At 41.3% G+C, this 24,293-nt stretch overlaps 1 protein-coding gene across 2 annotated transcripts in view; it reads right to left on the reverse strand.

Annotated features, from left to right (window-relative positions):
- Positions 1–5,750: 5,750 nt before the first annotated feature.
- LOC144590088 (neuronal acetylcholine receptor subunit beta-2-like) overlaps positions 5,751–24,293 on the reverse strand; it is a 30,532-nt gene continuing 11,989 nt past the window's right edge. For both annotated transcript variants that reach the window (XM_078394955.1, XM_078394961.1), the window contains exons 2-6: positions 22,883–23,028; positions 22,435–22,479; positions 18,712–18,821; positions 16,425–17,376; positions 5,751–6,636 (exon numbers count right to left, since the gene is read on the reverse strand). In XM_078394955.1, the coding sequence (XP_078251081.1) occupies positions 6,484–6,636; positions 16,425–17,376; positions 18,712–18,821; positions 22,435–22,479; positions 22,883–23,028 (1,406 nt within the window). In that variant the 3' untranslated portion in view covers positions 5,751–6,483. The remainder of the gene's footprint in view (positions 6,637–16,424; positions 17,377–18,711; positions 18,822–22,434; positions 22,480–22,882; positions 23,029–24,293) is intronic.

The raw sequence follows: 24,293 nt of genomic DNA on the forward strand, positions 1-24,293 counted from the left end.
GTCTAGCTGTAAAATTAACACAACAGAGATAATGGAAGTAATAAAGGAACCCATTTGTTGACAGTATGTGATCTGTATTGCAGCTGAAGTGCAGTGCATTCAGAAAGTATTCAGACCCCTTCACTTTTTTCACATTTTGCTATGTTACAGCCTTATTTTAAAATAGATTAAAAAAAAATTTAAATCATCAATCTACACATAATACCCCATAATAAAAAAGCAAAAACAGGTGTTTAGAAATTTTTGCAAAGTAATTAAAAAGAAATAACTGAAATATCACATTTAGATAAGTATTCAGACCCTTTACTCTTTACTTTGTTGAGGCACCTTTGGCAGCGATTGCAGCCTCAAGTCTTCTTGGGTATGACACTGCAAGCTTGGCACACCTGTATTTGGGTAATTTCTCCCATTCTTCTCTGCAGATCCTCTCAAGCTCTGTCAGGTTGGATGGGGAGCGTCGATGCACAGCTATTTTCAGGTCCCTCCAGAGATGTTCGGTCGGGTTCAAGTCCAGGCTCTGGCTGGGCCACTCAAGGACACTCCTGCTGTCTTGGCTGTGTGCTTAAGGTTGTTGTCCTGTTGGAAGGTGACCCTCCACCCTGTCTGAGGTCCAGAATGTTCTGGAGCAGGTTTTCATCAAGGATCTCTCTGTACTTTGCTCCGTTCATCTTTCCCTCAATCCTGACTAGTCTCCCAGTTCCTGCCACTGAAGAACATCCCCACAGCATGATGCTGCCACCACCATGCTTCATCGTAGGTATGGTATTGGCCAGGTGATGAGCGGTGCCGCTTGGCATTCAGGCCAAAGAGGTCAATCTTGGTTTCATCAGACCAGAGAATCTTGTTTCTCATGGTCTGAGAGTCCTTTAGGTGCCTTTTGGCAAACTCCAAGCGGGCTGTCATGTGCCTTTTACTGAGGAGTGGCTTCCATCTACCATAGGGGGTAGGGTACTGACATGGATAGAAAATTGGTTGACAGACAGAAAGCAAAGAGTGGGGATAAATGGGTCCCTTTCGGAATGGGAGGCAGTGACCAGTGGGGTACCGCAAGGTTCGGTGCTGGGACCCCAGCTATTTACGATATACATTAATGACTTAGACGAAGGGATTAAAAGTACCATTAGCAAATTTGCAGATGATACTAAGCTGGGGGGTAGTGTGAATTGTGAGGAAGATGCAATAAGGCTGCAGGGTGACTTGGACAGGTTGTGTGAGTGGGCGGATACATGGCAGATGCAGTTTAATGTAGATAAGTGTGAGGTTATTCACTTTGGAAGTAAGAATAGAAAGGCAGATTATTATCTGAATGGTGTCAAGTTAGGAGGAGGGGGAGTTCAACGAGATCTGGGTGTCCTAGTGCATCAGTCAATGAAAGGAAGCATGCAGGTACAGCAGGCAGTGAAGAAAGCCAATGGAATGTTGGCCTTCGTAACAAGAGGAGTTGAGTATAGGAGCAAAGAGGTCCTTCTACAGTTGTACCGGGCCCTGGTGAGACCGCACCTGGAGTACTGTGTGCAGTTTTGGTCTCCAAATTTGAGGAAGGATATTCTTGCTATGGAGGGCGTGCAGCGTAGGTTCACTAGGTTAATTCCCGGAATGGCGGGACTGTCATATGTTGAAAGGCTGGAGCGATTGGGCTTGTATACACTGGAATTTAGAAGGATGAGGGGGGATCTTATTGAAACATATAAGATAATTAGGGGATTGGACACATTAGAGGCAGGAAACATGTTCCCAATGTTGGGGGAGTCCAGAACAAGGGGCCACAGTTTAAGAATAAGGGGTAGGCCATTTAGAACGGAGATGAGGAAGAACTTTTTCAGTCAGAGAGTGGTGAAGGTGTGGAATTCTCTGCCTCAGAAGGCAGTGGAGGCCAGTTCGTTGGATGCTTTCAAGAGAGAGCTGGATAGAGCTCTTAAGGATAGCGGAGTGAGGGGGTATGGGGAGAAGGCAGGAACGGGGTACTGATTGAGAGTGATCAGCCATGATCGCATTGAATGGCGGTGCTGGCTCGAAGGGCTGAATGGCCTACTCCTGCACCTATTGTCTATTGTCTATTGTCTATAATGGCCTGATTCGGTTAGTGCTGCAGATAGTGCTCCCATCTTCACAGAGGAACTCTGGAGCTCTGTCAGTGATCATCGGGTTCTTGGTCACCTACCTGACCAAGGCTCTTCTCCCCCAATTGCTCAGTTAGGCCAGGCGGCCAGCTCTATGAAGAGTCCTGGTGGTTCCAAAGTTCTTCTATTTAAAAATGATGGGGACCACTGTGCTCTTCGGGACCTGCAATGCTGCAGAAATTGTTTTATACCCTTCCCCAGATCTGTGTCTCGACATAATCCTGTCTCGGAGGTCTATGGACAATTTCTTCATCTTCATGGCTTGGTTTTTACTCTGACATGCACTGTCAAATGTGGGACCTTATATAGACAGGTATGTGCCTTTCCAAATCATGTCCAATCAATTTAATTTACCACTGGTGGACTCCAAGTTGTAGAAACATCTCAATGATAATCAATGGAAACAGGATGAACCTAAGCTCAATTTTGAGTGTCATAGCAAAGGGTCTGAATACTTATGTAAATGTGATATTTTAGTTACTTCTTTTTTAATTACTTTGCAAAAATTTCTAAACACCTGTTTTCACTTTTTTATTATCGGGTAGTGTGTGTAGATTGATGATTAAAAAAAAGAATTTAATCCATTTTATAATAAGGCTGTAACGTAACAAAATGTGGAAAAAGTGAAGGGGTCTGAATACTTTCTGAATGCATTGTGTATGCTCAAATGTTTCCCACCAAGAGAATGGTTGCATGGTTACATCTATGCAAACCTTTACATATGTATTGATGCATCATGAAAACTATTCCTCATGAGGCTTCACGATCAGATCCACCTCATTGCTCCTGAAATTCCTGCTGCTTTGTTCCTGAGTGCAGTGAGCAAGGTGATGGAATGCCTTACTCACGTAACGTCCTGGTACGTGGGAGTTTAGTTTAATTTAGTTTAGAGATATAGTGTGGAAACAGGCCCTTCGGCCCATCAGATCCGCACCGACAAGCGATCCCCGCACATTAACACTATCCTGCACACACTGGGGACAATTTACACATACACCAAGCCAATTAACTTACATACCTGCACGTCTTTGTGAGTAGACAGTGTGTGATGTACTTTGGGATGTTCCCCAACCTGAGATTGAGTACAAACGGGGCCTTTGCCTGGGTACCAGCTTTGACCTCTGCACCTGTACTGCGATTTACTGTCAAACTCAGCCAGAATCGCATAAAAGGACAGTTTCTGTAATTAGGCTTCTGATGGCGCTTAAATGATACTGCTGCCGGAAGACAGAAAACAGTTTAGCTGATTTATTTCTTTGTCATCCAGCAAGCTCTAAAGGACATTATCTGAGGATTTGCCAAACCATTAAGCTGTAAAAAGTGCACACAATTAGATTATTAATTTATGGTGCAGACAAAATTATAAAAGGCTGCACCTAGGAGCAGGCCATGCCAGCATTAAACTTGTTCCAGTGCTTTACTCTATACCAGTTATGTGCTCTCAGCTTCAAATGTCATGTTTTCATGTTTTTTTGCAAGCAACTATGAATTCTTCGTTCTGCTTGGGCGCAATCCGTAGATCTTAATGGCCTCGTTGTGACAAATTAGATGTTTGAATGGTGAGTATTGTGACTGGGCTGGGAACGTGGTTGGAAGGGTTTGTTGGCAGTAGGAGGTAGCAGGCGGTTCAGAGCAGCTCTAATGCAGACACTGCACTAACATATCACAACAAAGGGGGACTCGCAGTGAGGGGGAGGTCGCCGAGAACAAAGGGGGGCCTGGTGATTGGGGCATCAAGAACAAAGGGGGAATGGGGGTGGGCTGCAGGTGGTAGATAGGTCTGTTCGGCACTTTGTAACTTTGTCAGTACCATGTGACAATAAGGTATCTTTCATTTATTCATTCATTCAAATCAAGGACTCCTCACAATAAGTGAGTTTGGTATCTCGACCGCGCATCATCATCATCATCATATATCTACAGCCGGAAACAGGCCTTTTCGGCCCTCCAAGTCCGTGCCGCCCAGTGATCCCCGTACATTAACACTATCCTACACCCACTAGGGACAATTTTTACATTTACCCAGCCAATTAACCTACATACCTGTACGTCTTTGGAGTGTGGGAGGAAACCGAAGATCTCGGAGAAAACCCACGCAGGTCACGGGGAGAACGTACAAACTCCTTACAGTGCAGCACCCGTAGTCAGGATCGAACCTGCATGCGCAGGTCATAGGTCACTTGAGCTAAACACTCTCGCCGGCTGAGCTGCTGCATGTATACAGAACTGCGTTTCATTCATATTTTCCAGTTTTACTTCTTCAAGGTAAGAAAATACTGCTTTCAAAACTATTAATTAGGTGTATGTATGTATGATTAATTTGTACAAAACCTACGATGATTTTGTAGGTTTTATTGCTTGATGTTTCGGTGAGTGAGCGAGATCGTGACGATTTTCGTTTGCATTTTAACTTGTAACCGGTATGTAATGGGACAAGCTTACAGGACCCTATTTGAGTTAACATGTGATTGACTTTGTGATTTAACTTGTTTTATATGTTATGCATTTGTGTAATTTGGGGCCGTGGGAGTGGCACGTATCACCTGATTAAGTGGATGCAGAATGTGTGTGACAGCCACAACTGCCAATTTGCAACGGGAAGATGTTTCTGCCCACCTCCCTTCAAACTCTAGGAAAATAAACTTCAGATGCTGGTTTAAATCGAAGGTAGACATAAAATGCTGGAGTAACTCTTGGGGAGAGGATGAATGGGTGACGTTTTGGGTCGAGACCCTTCTTCAGAAGTTTGGAGAATAAGCGAGTTCGGTATCTCGCTTCTTCAGACTTCTGAAGAAGGGTCTAGACCATGAAAGATTTGCATTTCCAAAGTTTCTTTCAAGATCTCAGCATGTCCAGAAGCACAAAGATGATGTGATTTAGGATATGTAACAGCCAATTTTCGCAAAGCAAACTCCAAAAGACAGTAATGTGGCTCTTTTGGTTTAAATATAATTAAGTCAAATATAAACAATGTACTCTGAAGCCTTGCTCATAATAGCCAGGGACTTCAATCAAGTCAACGTCAAGAGCAGGTCAACTTTGGTCAGCACAATAAAGGTGTTTTCATGAAGAAAACAATTAATTTTCCTTGCAGTGTAAAAATTGGTAACAAGTTTTTTGACCAAGAACATGCTTGATTTAGCTTTCGTCATGAGGACAAAGTAACCTGCTTCATGGGCTTTTCACACTTCAATGCAAATGTTAATTCTTTGCACCATCAAGCACACAAGTCTGTAATGTCTGCTGTCTATTAAATACACTGCAGGAACATTCCCAAAATCTCACAAAAGCTTCCAGCTCTGCCACTGAGGGCAACAGTTACAAATGTCCACCACTATCTGCAAATCATAAGTATCCCGAATTTGAAATAAATTAATATTACGTCAATTGTCACCCGGGTCTAAATCCTAGAATCCCCTCAATGGAATGAAGATTGTAGCAGATTGTGCCACTACCTTCATTAAGTGGCAGGCAATAAATACTGGCCTAATCAGCAGGATGTTCACACATTGAGTACAAAAGAATATATTCTGAGGAAAGAGATGCATACATCAATCCACATGCTAGGTTTGTATGAAAACATTTTTAGTGGTGTTCAATGACTTGGACCATTTTTTTTTCATGGTTTATTTCCTTTAATTTTTTTTACACAAAATATCCATTACATTACCATAGCCCAGAACTCCAAACACAATTCATGGATTGGACCTGACCAACCTCTGCAAAAATTTGCTTGGATTAATTGAAAAATATCTCATGTTCAGATAAAATGTTCCCAAACAAGCAATGACATGGCACCAAAACACAAAGCTCTACAGCATGAGTTATGTTTCATGTACAGGTCCAGGTGATAACAAGCATCGCATCTTGTCTTGCTCCCAGAGTCGTATCAAGTCATTTCGGAGTTCAAGTCCTGAAAGAGTTAGCAGTTCCAATGGAAATTCCTGGGCTAGAACATACCCTAAATCAAGGTTGGATCATTTTGGTACATTGTTTTCTGACCTAGAAGAATTGTGTTGCCTCTTCATATCTTTCCAGTTATTCCATTGTAATGATATTTGAATCAGATATAACAGGTACTCACCCTACAGAGCACTACTTTTAAAAACTTTTCCAATATGGCAGCTCCTATGCAACAATGTATATTTACAGTACATTTTTGTTTAAACTAAGACCAACTGGGAGGGAGGAATAGGAGATGATAAGATTTCTTTATTGGATGACGATGCTGCATTATTTGTCTTAACGTAATCAGTGTCATACATACTCATTACAGTTGCTGTGTTTCAGTAACAACACATGCTAGTTTGGTGTCTTGCATTAATTTTCATTCAATTCTGGAAGAATCATGCGGGGAAGAGCATCACTCTGCATCGGAAAACGTGTGTGGTAAGGCGTAGTTTTGAAAGAAAGGTTGAAGATAGAGACCCAAAGTGCCAACCATGCACACAATCACAAATATCCATAAAAACAGGCGGTCGATGACCATAGCGACATACTTCCAGTCTTCACTGATCTGAAAATCAGATATTAATGCAAGTGAGATGATTTGTTGAAAGGGTTACAAAGAAATGTTTCATAGAATTTATTAGTGCACACTATTTCTTTTCTTAGCCTACTGTGCGATGATGTTCTCAGGATCATCCAGATATATCCATTCCTTTGCTGACAATTTCATTCTGCATTCATTTACTTTCTTTATATTGTATTAATTTAATACCAGGGGTCATTCTGAATATGGACAAAGAAAACTAGAGAATATTAACTCAAACATGATCTTGCACCTTTCATTTGCACCAAAATTAATAGGCAGGCAAATAAGGAGTAACATTTAACGTGGTTAAGCAAATATTGGTGCAATTTACTTTTTGTCTGCAGCCAAACCTACACTTAAACTATTCCAAAGTGAAATACTGGATATCAAAATAAAAACAGAAGATGCTGGAAATAGTAAACCGTATTTGTAGAGACAAACGGAGAGTTACCCTTTCAGATAGATGTCCTTCCAAGTAAGTTCTGGTGAATGGTCATTGCTCTGAAACATTAACTTCTGTTTCTCTCTCTAAAGACGCTCCTGATCTGATGAGCAGTTCCTACATTTTCTGTTTTTATTGATAGGAAGTTGTTTACTGAGGTTGGGAGTGCAGATACAGTTATTCAGAGATACTCCAATGTAATCACAAAAGCCACAAGAGTGGAAGGTAAGGTTGGAGAAAGGATGGGACTCGTGAGAATGCTGTGATGGAGAAGTTCGGGGGGGGGGGGGGGGGGGGGGTGGTGTACAAATCCTTTTGAAGCATTGATGGAACAGAGGAGCTGGCAAATGCCCACAATTGTAAGGGCCGGAGGTGAAGGCATATGATTAAGAGGAAAGAGGTCCATGAACAAGCGGAGAAAGAGATTGAGCTTGTGACCAGAGGGCTTACCATCTGGGAGACAGAGATGAAGGCCTGTAATCAGAAGAAGCCCTGCAATCATAGGCAGGATCCATGATTGGGAGTGCAGGAGAGAAGTTGGGGTTCGGGTGGGTGGTGGGAAGTGGGTGATACCTGTTCCTCCTCGTCCACAGGGGGCTCGTTCCTGCTTCCCTTTCATTCTGTACTAATTGCTACATTTAATCTCAGGTTCCAACAGATTGACTGAAGTGTGCTGGTCAGTCACTAGAGGTGATGTTTGCTGTTTCAAAAAGGCAGCTCGGGACTAGTTGGTTGATGTGATTGCATTTCTCATTTTGATTCCTTAACTGTTCACCTGACTCTTTCCCACCAATTGCACTGTCAATTTATGCCTTCTCATATATTATCTTATGAAAAGGAGGCCATTTGGTTCATTAAATCTATGAAGACTGTTAGAACAAACCTGTCAATCCGATCCTCTGTTTATTTTTATGTTCCCTCCTCCATACTCATTAACTCCATCTTAATTATTATCAAGGCCATAGTTTTCTCAGAACACTGGAGAGCAAGCCAAATTAACTGTTGCAGAAGATTTGAAACACCTCTGATCATTGTTCATGAACTCCAGACACTGGGGTAGGATAAGGGTGAGGGAGAGAGGAGAATAGAACAGGCATGGTCATCATTGGCAGCTTGCCACTTCCTGGCTGGTTTGTGCTTTGTATCATCATTAGTGAATGGTGCCTTCCTCAAAGTGAGCTCTTCGACGAGCTTTACTAATCTTTGCTCCACCCTTTGATCGGTTTAACAAGCATTGCTGGGCTTTCGTCAAATGACCATTGGATGATTGCATTGTCCAAGACAGCATGCGCTTTACCATGTCCCATCAAATCACCAAAGTAAAAGGCAAACTCTGTGAATAACTAAGAATATTATACAATGGAAGAATTGCTCACAAATAAAGTGAAAAATACAGTTTGTAGGAGGCAATCTCCTAAATTAGTAAATGGAGAAATATGAAAGGTCTGGTGCAAGGCATCACCAAAAAGCAAAGTGATAACTTTGCAGTACTCTGTGCGAATAACTAAGAATGTTATACAGTGGAAGAATAGCTTATAAATTAAGTGAAGTATAGAGTTCGTAGGAAGCATTTTCTTAAATTAGTAAATGGAGAAATATCAAAGTGCAATGGAGCTGAGATGATGAGCTGAAGAATTTAATGAACTGATTTAATGAATCTGTTTAATGGAGACTTACTGATTTTTCCAGCCTAATATGAAACCAGAAGTTTACTTTAATAGAGCAGACATTCCTTTAAGTTAGCTCTTCCTGATTGTTCCGGCCATTATTTCCTGGGCTGTTATGGGAATTATGTTTTAGGTAACGAAGTTCATAAGTTCTAAGAGCAGAATTAGACCAATCGGCCCATCAAGTCTACTCCACCAATGAATTATGGCTGCTCTATCTTTCCCTCTCAACCCCATTCTCCTGCCTTCTCCCCATAACCCCCAACTAATCAAGAATCTGTCAATCACTGCCTTAAAAATATCCATTAATTTGGCCTCTACAGCTGTCTGTGGCAATAAATTCCACAGATTCACCACCCTCTGTCTAAAGAAAGTTACCTTGCTTCAGTCAAAGGATACTTGATGAGAGTGGTTTCAACGCTGATCACTGGTGGCTACTTAATGATTAATGTGAGTCCAAACATATATCACATGCTGCTATGTTCACCTCCATCTCAGTTCCATTTTGGCCCCACACAGTATATGAAATTTCTCTGTCAGAAATGTTTGTGCAGGAATAATGGGATGTCTTATCATTGAGTACATGACGATGGATTTTCTGAAAGTTAGAATCTTTCCAGACCTCACACCCAACACTAAGCTTTAACTCCAACTATGATTGTGGCAACTTTGGTTCCGCTCTGACTCCACCAGGATGGGCAGGACATTGCTCAAAAGGCAGTAAGGAGACCCGGAAAGACAAAATGATTGGGTTTCCACTCCACTATGCAGCGCTCAGGATATATTGTTCGGCACAGACCTGACGAGGTGTTGATCTCTTTTTCAGACTATCAGCAGTTCCCAGATGACATGCCAAGCCTGGAGATTTCTTCAGAAACATTTCCTGGACATGCAAAGGAGCAGGGAATGAGATATGCCAGACAGTCACCTGTTCAGCAACGTCAAAAGCCTCCTTTGGCCGAGTAAGGAGGAACCCCACAAAGGATGTCCATCCTCCGTCCTTTCCACAGCCCATCACCATCTGTAAGACCAATGTGTGACCAGTCTAGCGCATTGTGGTTGATTTAATATGACTGCAACTCCTGCTAAGCACCTGATAAATAATGAAATAGCCTGAAAAGGCACGGAGGTCATGTACTGTAAATCCTCCTTCTCGGCTCCACTGAAGGAGAAATAGGGCAAAGAATTTTACATCAGCGTTAAGGGCATACTTCTTTGAGGTACCTCAAAGAAAAGATGGAGATGAAGAGCACATTAAAGGAGCCAATGAAATATTAATGCTTTGCTTTTGGAGGGATGGTAGAAATTAGCGTCTTAGGCTTGAGTTCAAACAGGAAGAGCTGTAGTATTAGTTGTATCAGCAATTTAACCCCTCACAGTGTCAACACCGTCAGGCAAACTATTCTGTCTGAGCTGGCTGCAGAATTCACCTCTTGCACACTTCATTGGAGAAGAGTCATCCAATATTCCAAACAACCAAGGGCAACTTGGGAGTAATTTTTTGAAAACTGCCACACCTTTTAAAATAAAAAATGATCAGGCCATTAGCAAGGTGGATGGAAATTATAAAACCAGGGTAAAATGTCAATAGAACTTAAAAGAAAAAAAATTATCCAAGTCACCTACAATTTTTTTTAACCCAGCTTGTTCATTAAAGGAGTTGGGAATAAGTAAATTGGTTGTCATGTTTCCTCGGTGACAGCTAATATGCACACTCAAGCATCTATAAACTGATAAGGATGCAGGAAGTGCAGATGCTGAAATCTTGAGCAAAACACTACATGCTGGAGGAACCCACAAGGCCTGGCAGTATCTGTGGAAGGAACGGATAGACAACGTTTCCAGTTAGGACCTTTCTTTGAACTTTTAATTCTGACTGAAGATCCAGACCCAAAATATCATCTGTCCAGTCCCTCCACAGATGCTGCCTGAAAGGAGTTAGCACTAGTAATATTTTCTTATTATGTCTTATATGGAGAAGATGTTGGGGAATTTCACTTCATTCCAGTGCACTCGACAGGGCTTCTCCCTGACTTTCACCTGTTCTCTTCACCCCTACGTCCTCTTCCTTGCCAAATCCCCAAGTGTCCACCTGGAGAGCTGAAGGCCCAAGATTCCTCGTTATGAGATGGGGACAACGTTTACTTTAACACTATTTCATTCAATATTTTGTCAAAGTTCAAACTCTTTGTTTTTGCATTATTTGCTGACTCTCTTTAAATATATTTAGTCATCCTTTGCTGATTCCAATAAAATTCATAATCCTTTGGTTTTTCCTTCAATTTTATACCATCTTAGTCAGCCACAATAGTGTAACCTTCACGAGAACATTTCTCTTTGGAATGTACCTTTGCTGAATTCATGTGATATTTCCTTATATGTTTTCCTCTGCTTATCTACCACTTACCCCATAATCTATTTCCATGGTCCATATTATACAAATCTCTCCTCTTATCATTGTTTTTCCTTCATTTAACTTCGGAACATTAGTTTCAGAATCAAATTTCTCACCCTCAAACTGATTTGGAAATTATGTAAGCTATGATATCTTCTTTGGTAATTCTTGATTGTGTGGCCATTATTAAACCTAGTTTTATTACATTACCTGGATCTAATAAAGATCGCTCCCTGGTGTTGCTCAATGAATTGTACTAAGAAACCATCTTCAATACATCATAAGAATTTCTCACAGGGCTACTCTTGCCAATTTTATTTGTTGAATTTATCTGATGATTAAAATCACCCATGATTGTTACAGCACATTTCTTAAAAGCCCCGATTGTGCCTTGATTTATAGAAAGTAACGAAAATAACCAAGGAGCATCAATACCCCAGTCATCCCCTCTTCTTCTCTTTCTCAATGGGCAGAAAACACAAAAAGCTTCAGAGCACGTACCACTGGATTCAGGAATAGTTTCTTCCCTGCTCTTCCCACTCAGATTGAAACATCGCCTATCGATTCTCTCCACAGATGCTGTCAGACTTGCTTAGTTACTTCACAAAATGCTGGAGTAACTCAGCAGGTCAGGCAGCATCTCGGGAGAGAAGGAATGGGTGATGTTTCGGGTCGAGACCCTTCTTCAGACGGGTCTCGACCCGAAACGTCACCCATTCCTTCCCTCCCGAGATGCTGCCTGACCTGCTGAGTTACTCCAGCATTTTGTGAATAAATCGATTTGTACCAGCATCTGCAGTTATTTTCTTATATTGCTTAGTTACTTCATCAGTTTGCAGTTTTCATTAGATTTATTTTATTGGGTATAGTCTGGGTAGTGAGAGATTAAGCTTGGCCTCTGAACTGCTGTCACGAGCTAGTGCCAATTGACCTGCGATCGGCCGTTGAATAATGGAATAAATTTCGAAAACAATAACGGTACATCCCTATTTAGCGATGAAGTGCTTTCCATTTCACACATCTTTTGGAGTGCTGTTAATTTTTAGAGCTTGCCAACAGATGTTGAATAGGAAAGAACAATGAATTAGCATTTATATATAAAGTGTTTTCAACATCCACAGAACATTGTAAAATGCATTAGTCAATAAATTGCACTTGAAGTGCAATTGCTACATCACAAGGAAATATAACCACCAGATTTACAGATGAAATGAAGAGAAATGAAATGGAACACTTTATATTTTATCTAGATGACGTGGCTAGGTTTGCTGTGAATGTAGGTGACTGCCTTAAACGCGAGTGGTAACTTTTAAAGGTACGGTGCTCTGGGCAATGTTACTACAAATAATTGATCATGAGGCAATCGGTAAATTGGAGGGAGAAAGGCTTCGCTTCATTTTGTAATATTTAGTATTTACAACGAACAATACCTTCACAAAACATTTTTCTATTTTTACCAGTACATATTGTTTTACAAATTACCTGGGGCCAGAATCCCCAGACATATTCTATATCCCATGTATGGGAATTCTGGCCACAAGTAATTTGTAAAACAATATATACTGGTAAAAATACTACATGTCTCATTTGTATCCATGAAAATTGCAAGTTGGAGAAAATAACTATGCAGTTTTCATCTGTGTGGTCTTTCCAAGTGTTTTTTGATGTGAGTAACTTACACATCAGTTGCTAAGTCTGGATTCAGATAAGGAAAAAATAAATGCATTGAGTCATACGTAAATCTAGCCTGCAAACTTTTTTTTATGGAGAGATTATCCTTTTTTTTTGCAGTGACCTCAAACTCCATCAAGTGCAGAAAGCTTATCCCAGCTGCAAAGTGTATTGAAGTAGGAAGTTTAAAATGTCACACAAATGAATAAAAAACCTTGCAGCCTTAACCACAAACAAAAGCTCCAGCAGAAGCCACATCTGCGAGGAGCCTAAATGTCATTGCACATCAGCTAATGCAGCAAGGCTTGCTTTCCGGAAGATAGAAATAGAATATTATTGAACCTTGTCACGAATAGAGAAATGTGTCCAATTAACCTTAAAGTGAAAACAATTGCTATTTCACATTAGGATCTAACTATATGGAGCCAAACTTGTTTCATCAAAGGAAAATCCTATTGATAAATCTGTTCTTGAGCATGGAACCAGCATTGCAGATAAAGGAAAACCAACAGATGTAGTTTGTTGGGAGGAAGATCAAAATCACTATCGCTGGAAATTTAAAACGAAATCAGAAAATGCCGGAAACCTTCAGTAGGTCAGGCAGGATCTGTGGAAAGTGAAGCAGCTCTGACAAAGGATCTTCTACTGTACCTGAAACATTGGATTTGCTGCTCTTTCCACAGATGCTGCCTGACCTACTGAAGGTTTCCGGCATTTTCTGATTTTGTTTTAAATTTCCAGCGATAGCGATTTTGATCTTCCTTCCAACAAGATTTTAATAGTGTGGGTTGGAAGTAGATATTTCTTCATTGTGATTCCGCAGTGGTTTTGAGTTAGAAGGATGTACAGATGTGTTCTGATTTGGTAGCAAATGTTTGTGGTGGAATCCTGATTTTAGATTGCCCTACAGAGACAGTGGTTGGTTATGGGGTTTCATCTCAGTACCATGAGTGCCTGTAGTCCAATTACTGTTAAGGTTAAACAATCCTTTTTATTATTTTTTTTATGAGGTTTCAGTTAAATTGTGTTGATTGTTCAGTGCTGAAAGTCATTACTTCAAGTATCGTAAGACAATACATACAGTGGCAGCTCAGTGGCACAGCTGATAAAACTGGTGCCTCACAACACCAGAAACTCGAGTTCAATTCTATCCTCAGGTGCTGCCTGTGTCGCATTTGCACATTCTCCCTGTGACTATGTGAGTTTCCTCCGGGTGTCCCGGTTTCCTCCCACATCCCAAAAGCGTGAGGGTTTGTAAGTTACTTGTCCTCTGCAAAATTGCCCCTAATGTGTAGGGAGAACCAGTCCAACCATTAACATGGACTCAGTGAGATGAAGGGCATGTTTTTCTGCTGATTCCTAAACCAAACTCAATACACTGGAGAAACACAGTTCCACTAAAAGTGATGTTAAGCTCCTCTCTTTCCTCATGATGAACTAATATCATTCACTCATCTGCAAATAGGTGTTTCACTAAACATATCACATTGCATTGTTCGTGTTGCCACCATTCAGACCCCTTCCCTTTTTCCACATTTTGCTACAATACAGCCGTATAATTTTTGCAAAGTAAATAAAAAGAAATAACTGAAATATCACATTTACATAAGTATTTAGACCCTTTGCTATGACACTCAAAATTGAGCTTACGTTCATCCTGTTTCCATTGATTATCCTTGAGATGTTTCTACAACTTGATTGGAGTCCACCAATGGTAAATTAAATTAATTGGACATGATTTGGAAAGGCACACACCTGTCTATATAAGGTCCCACAGTTGACAGTGCATGTCAGAGCAAAAACCAAGCCATGAAGATGAAGCAATTGTCCGTAGACCTCCGAGACAGGATTGTGTCGAGACACAGATCTGGGGAAGGGTATAAAACAATTTCTGTAGCATTGCAGGTCCCGAAGAGCACAGTGGCCGCCATCATTCTTAAATAGAAGAACTTTGGAATCACCAGGACTCTTCATAGAGCTGGCCGCTCGGCCAAACTGAGCAATCGGGGGAGAAGGGCCTTGATCAGGGAGGTGACCAATAACCCGATGGTCACTCTTACAGAGCTCCAGAGTTCCTCTGTGAAGATGGGAGAACCTTCCAGAAGGACAACTATATCTGCAGCACTCCACCAATCAGGCCTTTATGGTAGAGTGGCCAGATGGAAGCCACTCCTCAGTAAAAGGCACATGACAGCCCACTTGGAATGTGCCAAAAGGCACCTAACGGTCTCTCCAACCATGAGAAACAAGATTCTCTGGTCTGATGAAACCAAGATTGACCTCTTTGGCCTGAATGCCAAGTGGCACCGTTCATCACCTGGCCAACACCATAGCTATGGTGAAACATGGTGGTGGCAGCATCATGCTGTGGGGATGTTTTTCAGCGGCAGGAACTGGGAGACCAGTCAGGATCGCGGGAAAGATGAACGGAGCAAAATACAGAGATCTTTGATGAAGATATGCTCCAGAGCATTCTGGACCACAGACTGGGGCGGAGGTTCACCTTCCAACAGGACAATGACCCTAAGCACACAGCCAAGAGAGCACAGGAGTGGTTTCATGACAAGTCTGTGAATGTCCTTGAGTGGCCCAGCCAGAGCCTGGACTTGAACCTGATCAAACATCTCTGGAGGGATCTGAAAATAGCTGTGCATCGACGCTCCCCATCCAACCTGACAGAGTTTGAGAGGATCTGCAGAGAAGAATGGGTGAAATTACCCAAATACAGGTGTACCAAGCTTGTAGCATCATACCCAAGAAGACTTGAGGCTGTAATCGCTGCCAAAGGTGCCTCAACAAAGTACTGAGTAAAGGGTCTGAATACTTATGTAAATGTGATATTTCAGTTATTTCTTTTTAATTACTTTGCAGAAATTTCTAAACACGTGTTTTCACTTTTTTATTATGGGGTATTCTGTGTAGATTGATGATAAAAAAATTTTTTAATCCATTTTAAAATAAGGCTGTAACGTAGCAAATTGTGGAAAAAGTGAAGGGGTCTGAATACTTTCTGAATGCACTGTAACAAACAAGCATAAATTATGCCTTCAGGAAAGAGTGATAGAGGATGGCATACATTTTTTCCCTTTAATTCTGAAGTGTTTAAGTAAAATGAATTGGAAAAAAATTATTATTGCATGATAGGGAGTCAATGTAAAAATATCACAATGAGCGCGTGAGATGTGCAACAGACATTTTGGGGACAGAGGGTGATAGCAACAGCAAGGATGCTGCAATGGGCAGATGTTGCTGCAGAGATCAATGTATTTATGAAGGGAGTATATTAGAAGCAGAGGTATAGATAGTGACAGTACAATGGCCTTAGTTTATGATAGCCCTATGATGGTGCAGGTGTACGCCTGATGGTCTGAATAAGCATCTTCTGCACTATAAACCTCATGGCTATATTTGTACCAAACCACAAGACAAAGAGAGCCATGGGAGCTAAATTCAACTTGATCACAATGCTAAAAGTCAACCTTTAATCAAAGGTCTCATAAATGAACCCATGCATTCGGAAACTTTTTTTTTTTACTGCTTATTAACTTTGATTTTGTTAAAAGATGAAGTAAGAGGAAGGAAAGGATGAGCTCACACTCTGATCTTCATCTTCGCATCTAATGTGCTCCGCTATGAATTTGACGCCATCCACTGCTTCTTGTATCTTGCACTGAGCCTTTGTTGAACTCTTCCTCCGTGAATCCTGCTGATCGGACGTGTCTCCCAACCTCCAGCCACAGTTCCCTGCTGACTCCTTGTTCACATAGCTTGTTTGCATTTCGGCTTGCTCTGCCTCACTGTCAATGAATGCTGCCAGCTGCTTCTTTCTGATTCGATCCTTTATGCTTCGGTTTTCTGGCCGTTTCATCAGCAGAAGAGCCGGCAGCCTCTTGAGAAACATTTGCTTCACCCAGTCGGGCATGGTGTGAGTGGTGGGTGACCGATGGTGGACGTTCAATACACAGACACTGGTGACGATGGAAAAGGTTACCAGGACCATGGTAAACATTAGGTACTTGCCAATTAGGGGAACGTCCAAAGAGGTTGGCGGAACAATCTTTGAAATGAGCAGTAAAAAGACCGTTAATGCCAGCAGAACTGAAATGCACAGTGTTATTTTCTCCCCGGAATCAGAGGGCAAGTAGAACACCAAAATTGCTAGAGACGTGATCAGCACACAGGGGATGATAAGGTTGATGGTGTAAAATAACGGTTTCCTCCTGATGATAAAATCATAGGTGATATCAACATACGTGGGGTCTGTTGCAATCTCATTCCTTCTCCCTGGAAGAGAGACAATATCCCATTCTCCGCTGGGCTTGAAGTCGTCCCTGCTTGCAACATCACTGCTTAAAACTAAGTCAATTTCAGTCCGATCATATGTCCACGATCGAAATTTTAGGGTACAGTTTTGCTGGTCAAAAGGGAAATGTTTCACTTCGATTCTGCAGGCGCTCTTATAGATGGCCGGAGGCAGCCAGAAGATATCCCCGCTGTTGTATACGATAGCGTTAGTGTAGAGGGACACCTCATAGGTCCCATCCGCACTGGAAGGAAAGAAATAAAAGAGCCATTTAGGGATGATTTTCGGGGGAGTTTGGGAAGTATAATTATATCTTCATTACAGTATATGTGACTTTCCATTGTTATTTTACATGCAGATGGCACAGAGTCAAAGGAATCACATCACAGGTCTTGTTAAGAATAGTGTGGCTGGGCTAATGTCATATATCGGTGTCCTCTCCCAGGCCAATCATCCCCGAGATCATTCTTGTAAATCCTCCTCTGGACCCTCTCCAAAGCCCACAAACACTTCCTTCCTCGGATTTGGGGCCCAAAACTGCTTTCAATATTCCAAATGTGGCCTCACCAGCACCATATAAAGCCTTAGTATTACATCTGCGCTTTCATACTCTAGTCCTGTCGAAATGAATACTAGCATTGCATTTGCCTTCCTTGCCACCAAGTTAACCTGCAGATTAACCTTTTGGAAATCCTGCACCAGCACTCCCAAGTCTCTTTGCACCTCTGATTTCTGAATCCTTGCCCCATTTAGAAAGTGGTCTCCACCTTTATTGCTTCTACCAAAGTGCTTGATCGCACACTTTGTTTGGCTGTATTACATTTGCCATTGCTTCCCCTACTCTCCCAACCTGTCTAAGCCCTTCTGCATGCTCCCAGCTTTCTCATAATTTCCTGCCCGCCACCTATCTTCATATCATCATCTAACTTTGGTACAAAGTCATCAATTCCATTACTCAGATCATTAACGTATAATGTGGAAAGTAGCAGACCTAACACCGACCCCTGTGGAACACCACTAGTCATAGGCTGTCAACCAGGAGAGGCCCTCTTCATTCACATTCCCACTCTTTGCGTTCTGTCAGTCATCCAATCTTCTATCCATTGCCTTCCCTTGCCTCTAATGCCATGGCTCCTATCTTGTTTAACAGCCTGGTGTGTGGCAATTTATCAAAGGCCTTCTGAAAATTGTGAAATCTTATCAAAGGACTTCTGAAAAGATATTTTATAAAAATCTCCAATAACATGTCAAAGTAAACGCAGAAAACACTGTACAAAATGTTCAAAAGTACAAAAAGAGCAATCTGATGCTCTGACAGAAACATGTGGAGCATTGTCAAGCATTTACCGACCATTTCTCATGATAAACTCCCAGGACGTGCAGCCCCACAGAGACTGAAGTATCATGTTTGATAGCTCAACTCAGAAACTTATGATAATCTGAAATTATTTTTTTATGATTTATTTTATGGCAAATCAAAACTGCTTCATCCAAAAAGGACAAGATAGACACATAAATTCATAACATTATAAGGGTCTATCAAATTAAAAATAAATAATTTTGTAAATAGTCAACCTACTTGTTATATAACACTATGTCAGGGAGCCAAAGATGCTGGGAAGGTATTCTAAGTCTATCAATGCCTTCGTATTTTCCTGGATCCCACCTTAGGCGATAGTCATTCCATTCCTAGTTGGAAAAACAATCAATTCATAGACCATGGATGATTGACAATATATATTTTTTTGGTTCATGATACAACAGAAATAAATTTGTTACAGGAGATGTAGAATTTGTTTTTGTCAAATGTAAACAGACAATTCTTTGTAACATTGAATTTCGAACTATTGCTGCAATTTCAGTTCAGACATTCATTACCAGACTAACTAAAATATTAATTCAAGATTGATAATCATTAAAATAAAACTTTCATAAGTAACTGCATTTGGATGCAATTAGGGGAATAATTTTTTCCTTCGAGAGTAAGATTCATCACATTTTTTCAAAGAGCATTTAATTACTCCATCATTGGCAGCCATGTCTTCTGCAGCCAAAGGCCTAAGGTCTGGAATTCCCACAACACAATTCTGTCTCTCTCCCTCTTTCTCCTTCAAGATGCTAATTGAACCTATCTGCTTAAGCAGGTCTTTGGTCACCAGAGTGCTTTCTCAACTGCTTTGTATCAAATGCACTCCTAGTCTTGGATATTTTACACGTTGAGAAGAAATTATTTGAATATTTCCTTGTTTAAATTTATCTATTATACATCTAACAATGATCCTGGGAAAATGCAGCAAATCATGCACTTGAGCCAATTCTCATTCACAATATTCCATATTTCATTGTTTCATCTATGCTTGCATCTGCCACCTTATCACAAATCCTGATTATATGTGGTTTTATAGAAGGATAATTAATGAGTTGTCAACAAACTTGGAGCAAAAGTATGGATGATTTTATATGTTTATTTTCCCATATATATGTTTTGCAATTTGTCCAAATTCTTAAATCTGCATAAAACAATCTGTTTCGTAATTTAAGCAATGGATTGTTCAAGATATTTAATTAAGTTATGGGTGTATGGCAGAACAAAGCAGTTATCTTTAATATGCCATGTTATATATAATTACCAACTTTGTTTTATCACAGCATGAATCAACACTAGTAAATCTATAAACTACAAAATTCACTAAACAATTAATACAAATGCTAAACTCAAACCCTTAAATTTACTCAATGTTACTATTTATATCATTGTAACTGATGTGTATTCTAACAAAGTTTGAATAACAATAATCCCTCACAAGTCACCACCATGCTAAGGTTTGAAGGTACAAAGCTTGGTGCACTAAGTGGCATTACAAAGTTCACATCTGTGTTTCACTTGATTGTTAATTTTCATGCAAAACGTTTCTGTTTTAAGGATCCATGGTCCAAGGTCACGTTTGTACTGTGGTGTAAATTCCATCAGTGCTAAATTCCATCTTGAGCACTTGTGACATTCGTTTCTTGAATGATGTTGACAAATATTCCACAACTCCAAGACTTCAATGTGAATATTACACAATAGAACCTGCAACTCCCCATCAGGAAGGCTAAGAGCCCTAAGAGAACAGTTGGTCTTCCTTGAATAGAGGATCCAATCAGTTCCCCTACACCTGGCATAACATGTCCGCACCCTTGATAACTTCTCCTTTGACTGCTCTTTTAACCATTCACTTTCTTCAAGTTAAAGGTCGCATGGGCACTCGGATGGATTTAGGCTATACCTGCTCTCATGATGTGCCTTGGTGTCCTTTACTCCTAATGTCCGAGTTACTATTTTATTGTTTTCATCAACAAATCTAGCATTGATGGCAAAATAGTTAAGTCTGTGATGAGTGGTGGCATCCATTTTAATGAACATGAACTGCCCCTTATGAGTTTTTCGAAGCTTTTCCCTTTCATTCTTGGCTTCTTCAAGTATAAGTTTTCTGATGCTCTCCCTTGCCAGTGAAACTCTTAGTTTCTTAGCAATTTCTCCATTTAGGCCTAGAAAGGCTGGAAGTGGGGATAAGGAAGGCATTGCCAAATGTAAGAGTTTGAGGTTGGTATGAACTCATGGGTACTTGGGACTTTTTCAGTGAGGTGGCTGGAAAGAGGTTCAAGGAGATGACTGTCAGTGGAACAATGAGATTTATTCACAAAATGCTGGAGTAACTCAGCAGGTCAGGCAGCATCTCGGGAGAGAAGGAATGGGTGACGTTTCGGGTCGAGACCCTTCTTCAGACTGATGTCGGGGGTGGGACAAAGGAAGGATATAGGTGGAGACAGGAAGATAGAGGGAGATCTGGGAAGGAGGAGGGGAAGGGAGGGACAGAGGAGCTATCTGAAGTTGGAGAAGTCAACGTTCATACCACCGGGCCGCAAACTGCCCAGGCGAAATATGAGGTGCTGCTCCTCCAATTTCCGGCGGGCCTCACTATGGCACTGGAGGAGGCCCATGACAGAGAGGTCAGACTGGGAATGGGAGGGGGAGTTGAAGTGCTGGGCCACCGGGAGATCAGTGGCGTTAATGCGGACCGAGCGCAGGTGTTCAGCGAAGCGATCGCCGAGCCTGCGCTTGGTTTCGCCGATATAGATGAGTTGACATCTAGAGCAGCGGATGCAATAGATGAGGTTGGAGGAGGTGCAGGTGAACCTCTGTCTCACCTGGAAAGAATGTTTGGGTCCTTTGATGGAGTTGAGGGGGGAGGTAAAGGGACAGGTGTTGCATCTCGTGCGGTTGCAAGGGAAAGTGCCCGGGGTTAGGGTGGTTTGGGTAGGAAGGGACGAGTGGACCAGGGAGTTGCGGAGGGAACGGTCTCTGCGGAATGCAGAGAGGGGAGGGGATGGGAAGATATGGCCAGTGGTGGGGTCCTGTTGTAGGTGACGGAAATGTTGGTGGATGATATGTTGGATCCGCTGGCTGGTGGGGTGGAAGGTGAGAACGAGGGGGATCCTGTCCTTGTTGCGAGTGGGGGGATGGGGAGCAAGAGCGGAGCTGCGGGATGTAGAAGAGACCCTAGTGAGAGCCTCATCTATAATGGAGGAGGGGAAGCCCCGTTTTCTGAAAAACGAGGACATCTCGGAAGCCCTAGTCTGAAACACCTCATCCCGGGCACAGATGCGGCGTAGACGGAGGAATTGGGAGTAGGGGATAGACTTTTTGCAGGGGACCGGGTGGGAAGAAGTGTAGTCCAGATAGCTGTGCGAGTCGGTGGGCTTGTAATAAATGTCCGTCACTAATTTTTCTCCTGTGATGGAGATGGTGAGGTCCAGAAACGGGAGGGAGATGTCAGAGATAGTCCAGGTATATTTAAGGGCAGGATGGAAATTGGAGGTGAAGTGTATAAAGTCAGTGAGTTCTGCATGGGTGCAAGAGGTAGCACCAATGCAGTCGTCGATGTAGCGGAGGTAGAGTTCGGGGATGGGGCCAGTGTACGTCTGGAACAGGGATCCCTTCAGGCTGAATATTTATCCTGTGCCATCTATGGTTCCATGTTCTGATTTAATACTAGAGTAAGCTTCCACACATCAATAATTCACTTCAGTATAGCTGATATATCTATTATGGAGTCTTGGACACTGTTGATTTCAATCAGGAAGCCACACCAGTCATTTGCTTCTCATGTACGAGCTCATCAGTCAAATATAACTAATTTCAGTACAACTTTCAGGGTGTATATATATGTGTTGTCACCTTCAGAAATGAACTACTTGATTTTGTCCCATTCATTCCATAACACAATTCATCAATATATTGTGGATAAATTATACAAACCTGAGTGAGCCAAGCATTTGTGGTCATAATCTGTTCCCTCACATTCTGGAGAAACAACAACAAAAAAAGACCACTCATTTATATGTAAGCAAATTTATTCTAAATACGTTAATGCACACTGGCAGATGATCCAAATGATCCAAACAAAATGAGAACACCACGTAATTAATTGTTAATCAGCAGAACGTGTTAATCCAAACTATCTCATCCAGATAATTCGTCAAGATGCGAGATCTTGAAGTTTAACTGTTTTTTCCATCATCATCTGATTAGTACCACAGATTACAGATCATTAAACACCAATCGCATTCCATTGGATGAAGTGAGTCTAAAGTAATAATGGGGAGCCCCAGGGATTAATCTAAATGATTATTTTATTATTATTTAGAGAAAATTATTTTACAGTTTAAATAAAATGATTGTTTCAGCTAAAGTATTGTGTACTCACCACACTTATTAACTGTGAAAGAGAAACCTTTATTGCGATGGTTACTATGTCAGTGCTATTCTTTGCTGGTCTGATGAGCCTATTATATCGATCAGCATGTAAGAGGTAGTCTGCTAAGCATTCCTCTGTATTCGGGGGAAAAATACCTGGAAAGAGGAAAACAAGATAGGTTTAATAAATGTTAACTTGTTTAATTAATTTTGGATTTATGATGTAATTATGGTGCAGTCCCTCAGAGTTAAAGATTAGAACATTTTAAGTTTTAGTTACTAGAATTTTATTTTGTAGCTCAGCTGGAGTAGGCTAATTAAATGTAGTCTTCTCAGTTTTTCCACCCAATTCCCACAATGCCCTTGCAAGGTTTAGTAAGATCCTCAAAGTGTAATCTGACATGCTCTCGTTCACATCATTCATCTTAACATTCATACTGAATTAGACTCAGGGTTTAGTCCATGCACACAATTCACAAGGTTAAAAATGCCTAAATTTATTCCACATAAAATCTCAGATTCAGATTAACCGATTAGTTTATTGTCAAATACATCAGGGTACAAATAAATTCCTTGTTCACATGAAGCTCGCAGAGAAACAGTTGATGGGTAAAAAAATTGTAGTACAATCTGAAGTAGTGCAAAAATTGGTTTGAAAACTTAATTAGATCCCACAGAGAGCACAAATGTTTTGTGCACTACCTGATCATGTACAGACTTTTATATTCAGAAGGAATGAACAATAAGTTTAATGCCTTGAGTTGAGAGAAGCAGAAAGCAACTATTCCTGGAGGACCTCTGCCAGGCTTGGAATAGATGTTTCTTCTCTTTTTGCAATCCCTTGGTTCAAGGTAAATAGCTCCAAACTTGGTTCTGAAGTGACAGATGGGGCTATTTTGTCTGAATTGCAGACTTCCTCAGATGAATGCAGATAGTGGCTGATAGGGTGAGTGGTTTGTCAGTTTATGAGGCAGTGAATTCTTTTCCCCTCTCACACAGGGTTTCTGTGTAATGTTGATGCATAGTTTCAAGCATTGAATGGTGATGGGCCAGGTAGTGAGAATGCTTCTCTTCTTCAAGGAAGCTTTGAGCACATCCTTGAATCTCCAGTCTGAAGAAGGGTCCCAACCCAAAACGTCACCCATTCCTTATTTCCAGAAATGCTGCCTGTCCCACTGAATTACTCCAGCATTTTGTGTCGTTAACATGACTGTTAGATTGTTGAGGCCGAGACCCAGAATGATCTCAAAGGCATGCCAGCAGATGTAGCTTGCCCACAGAAATGAGCCATTTATTCTTGCTCTCTGCTTTCTCTTTGTTAGTCAATCCTCTGTCTGTGTCAATTACCCTTGTTGACTGTGATATCTTACTTTGTGTAGTAACCTTACATGAAGCAGAACACCGAGTGCCTTTTAGAAAAT

This window comes from Rhinoraja longicauda, chromosome 3 (assembly GCF_053455715.1).
Source record: "Rhinoraja longicauda isolate Sanriku21f chromosome 3, sRhiLon1.1, whole genome shotgun sequence".
NCBI classification, from domain to species: Eukaryota; Metazoa; Chordata; class Chondrichthyes; order Rajiformes; family Arhynchobatidae; genus Rhinoraja; species Rhinoraja longicauda.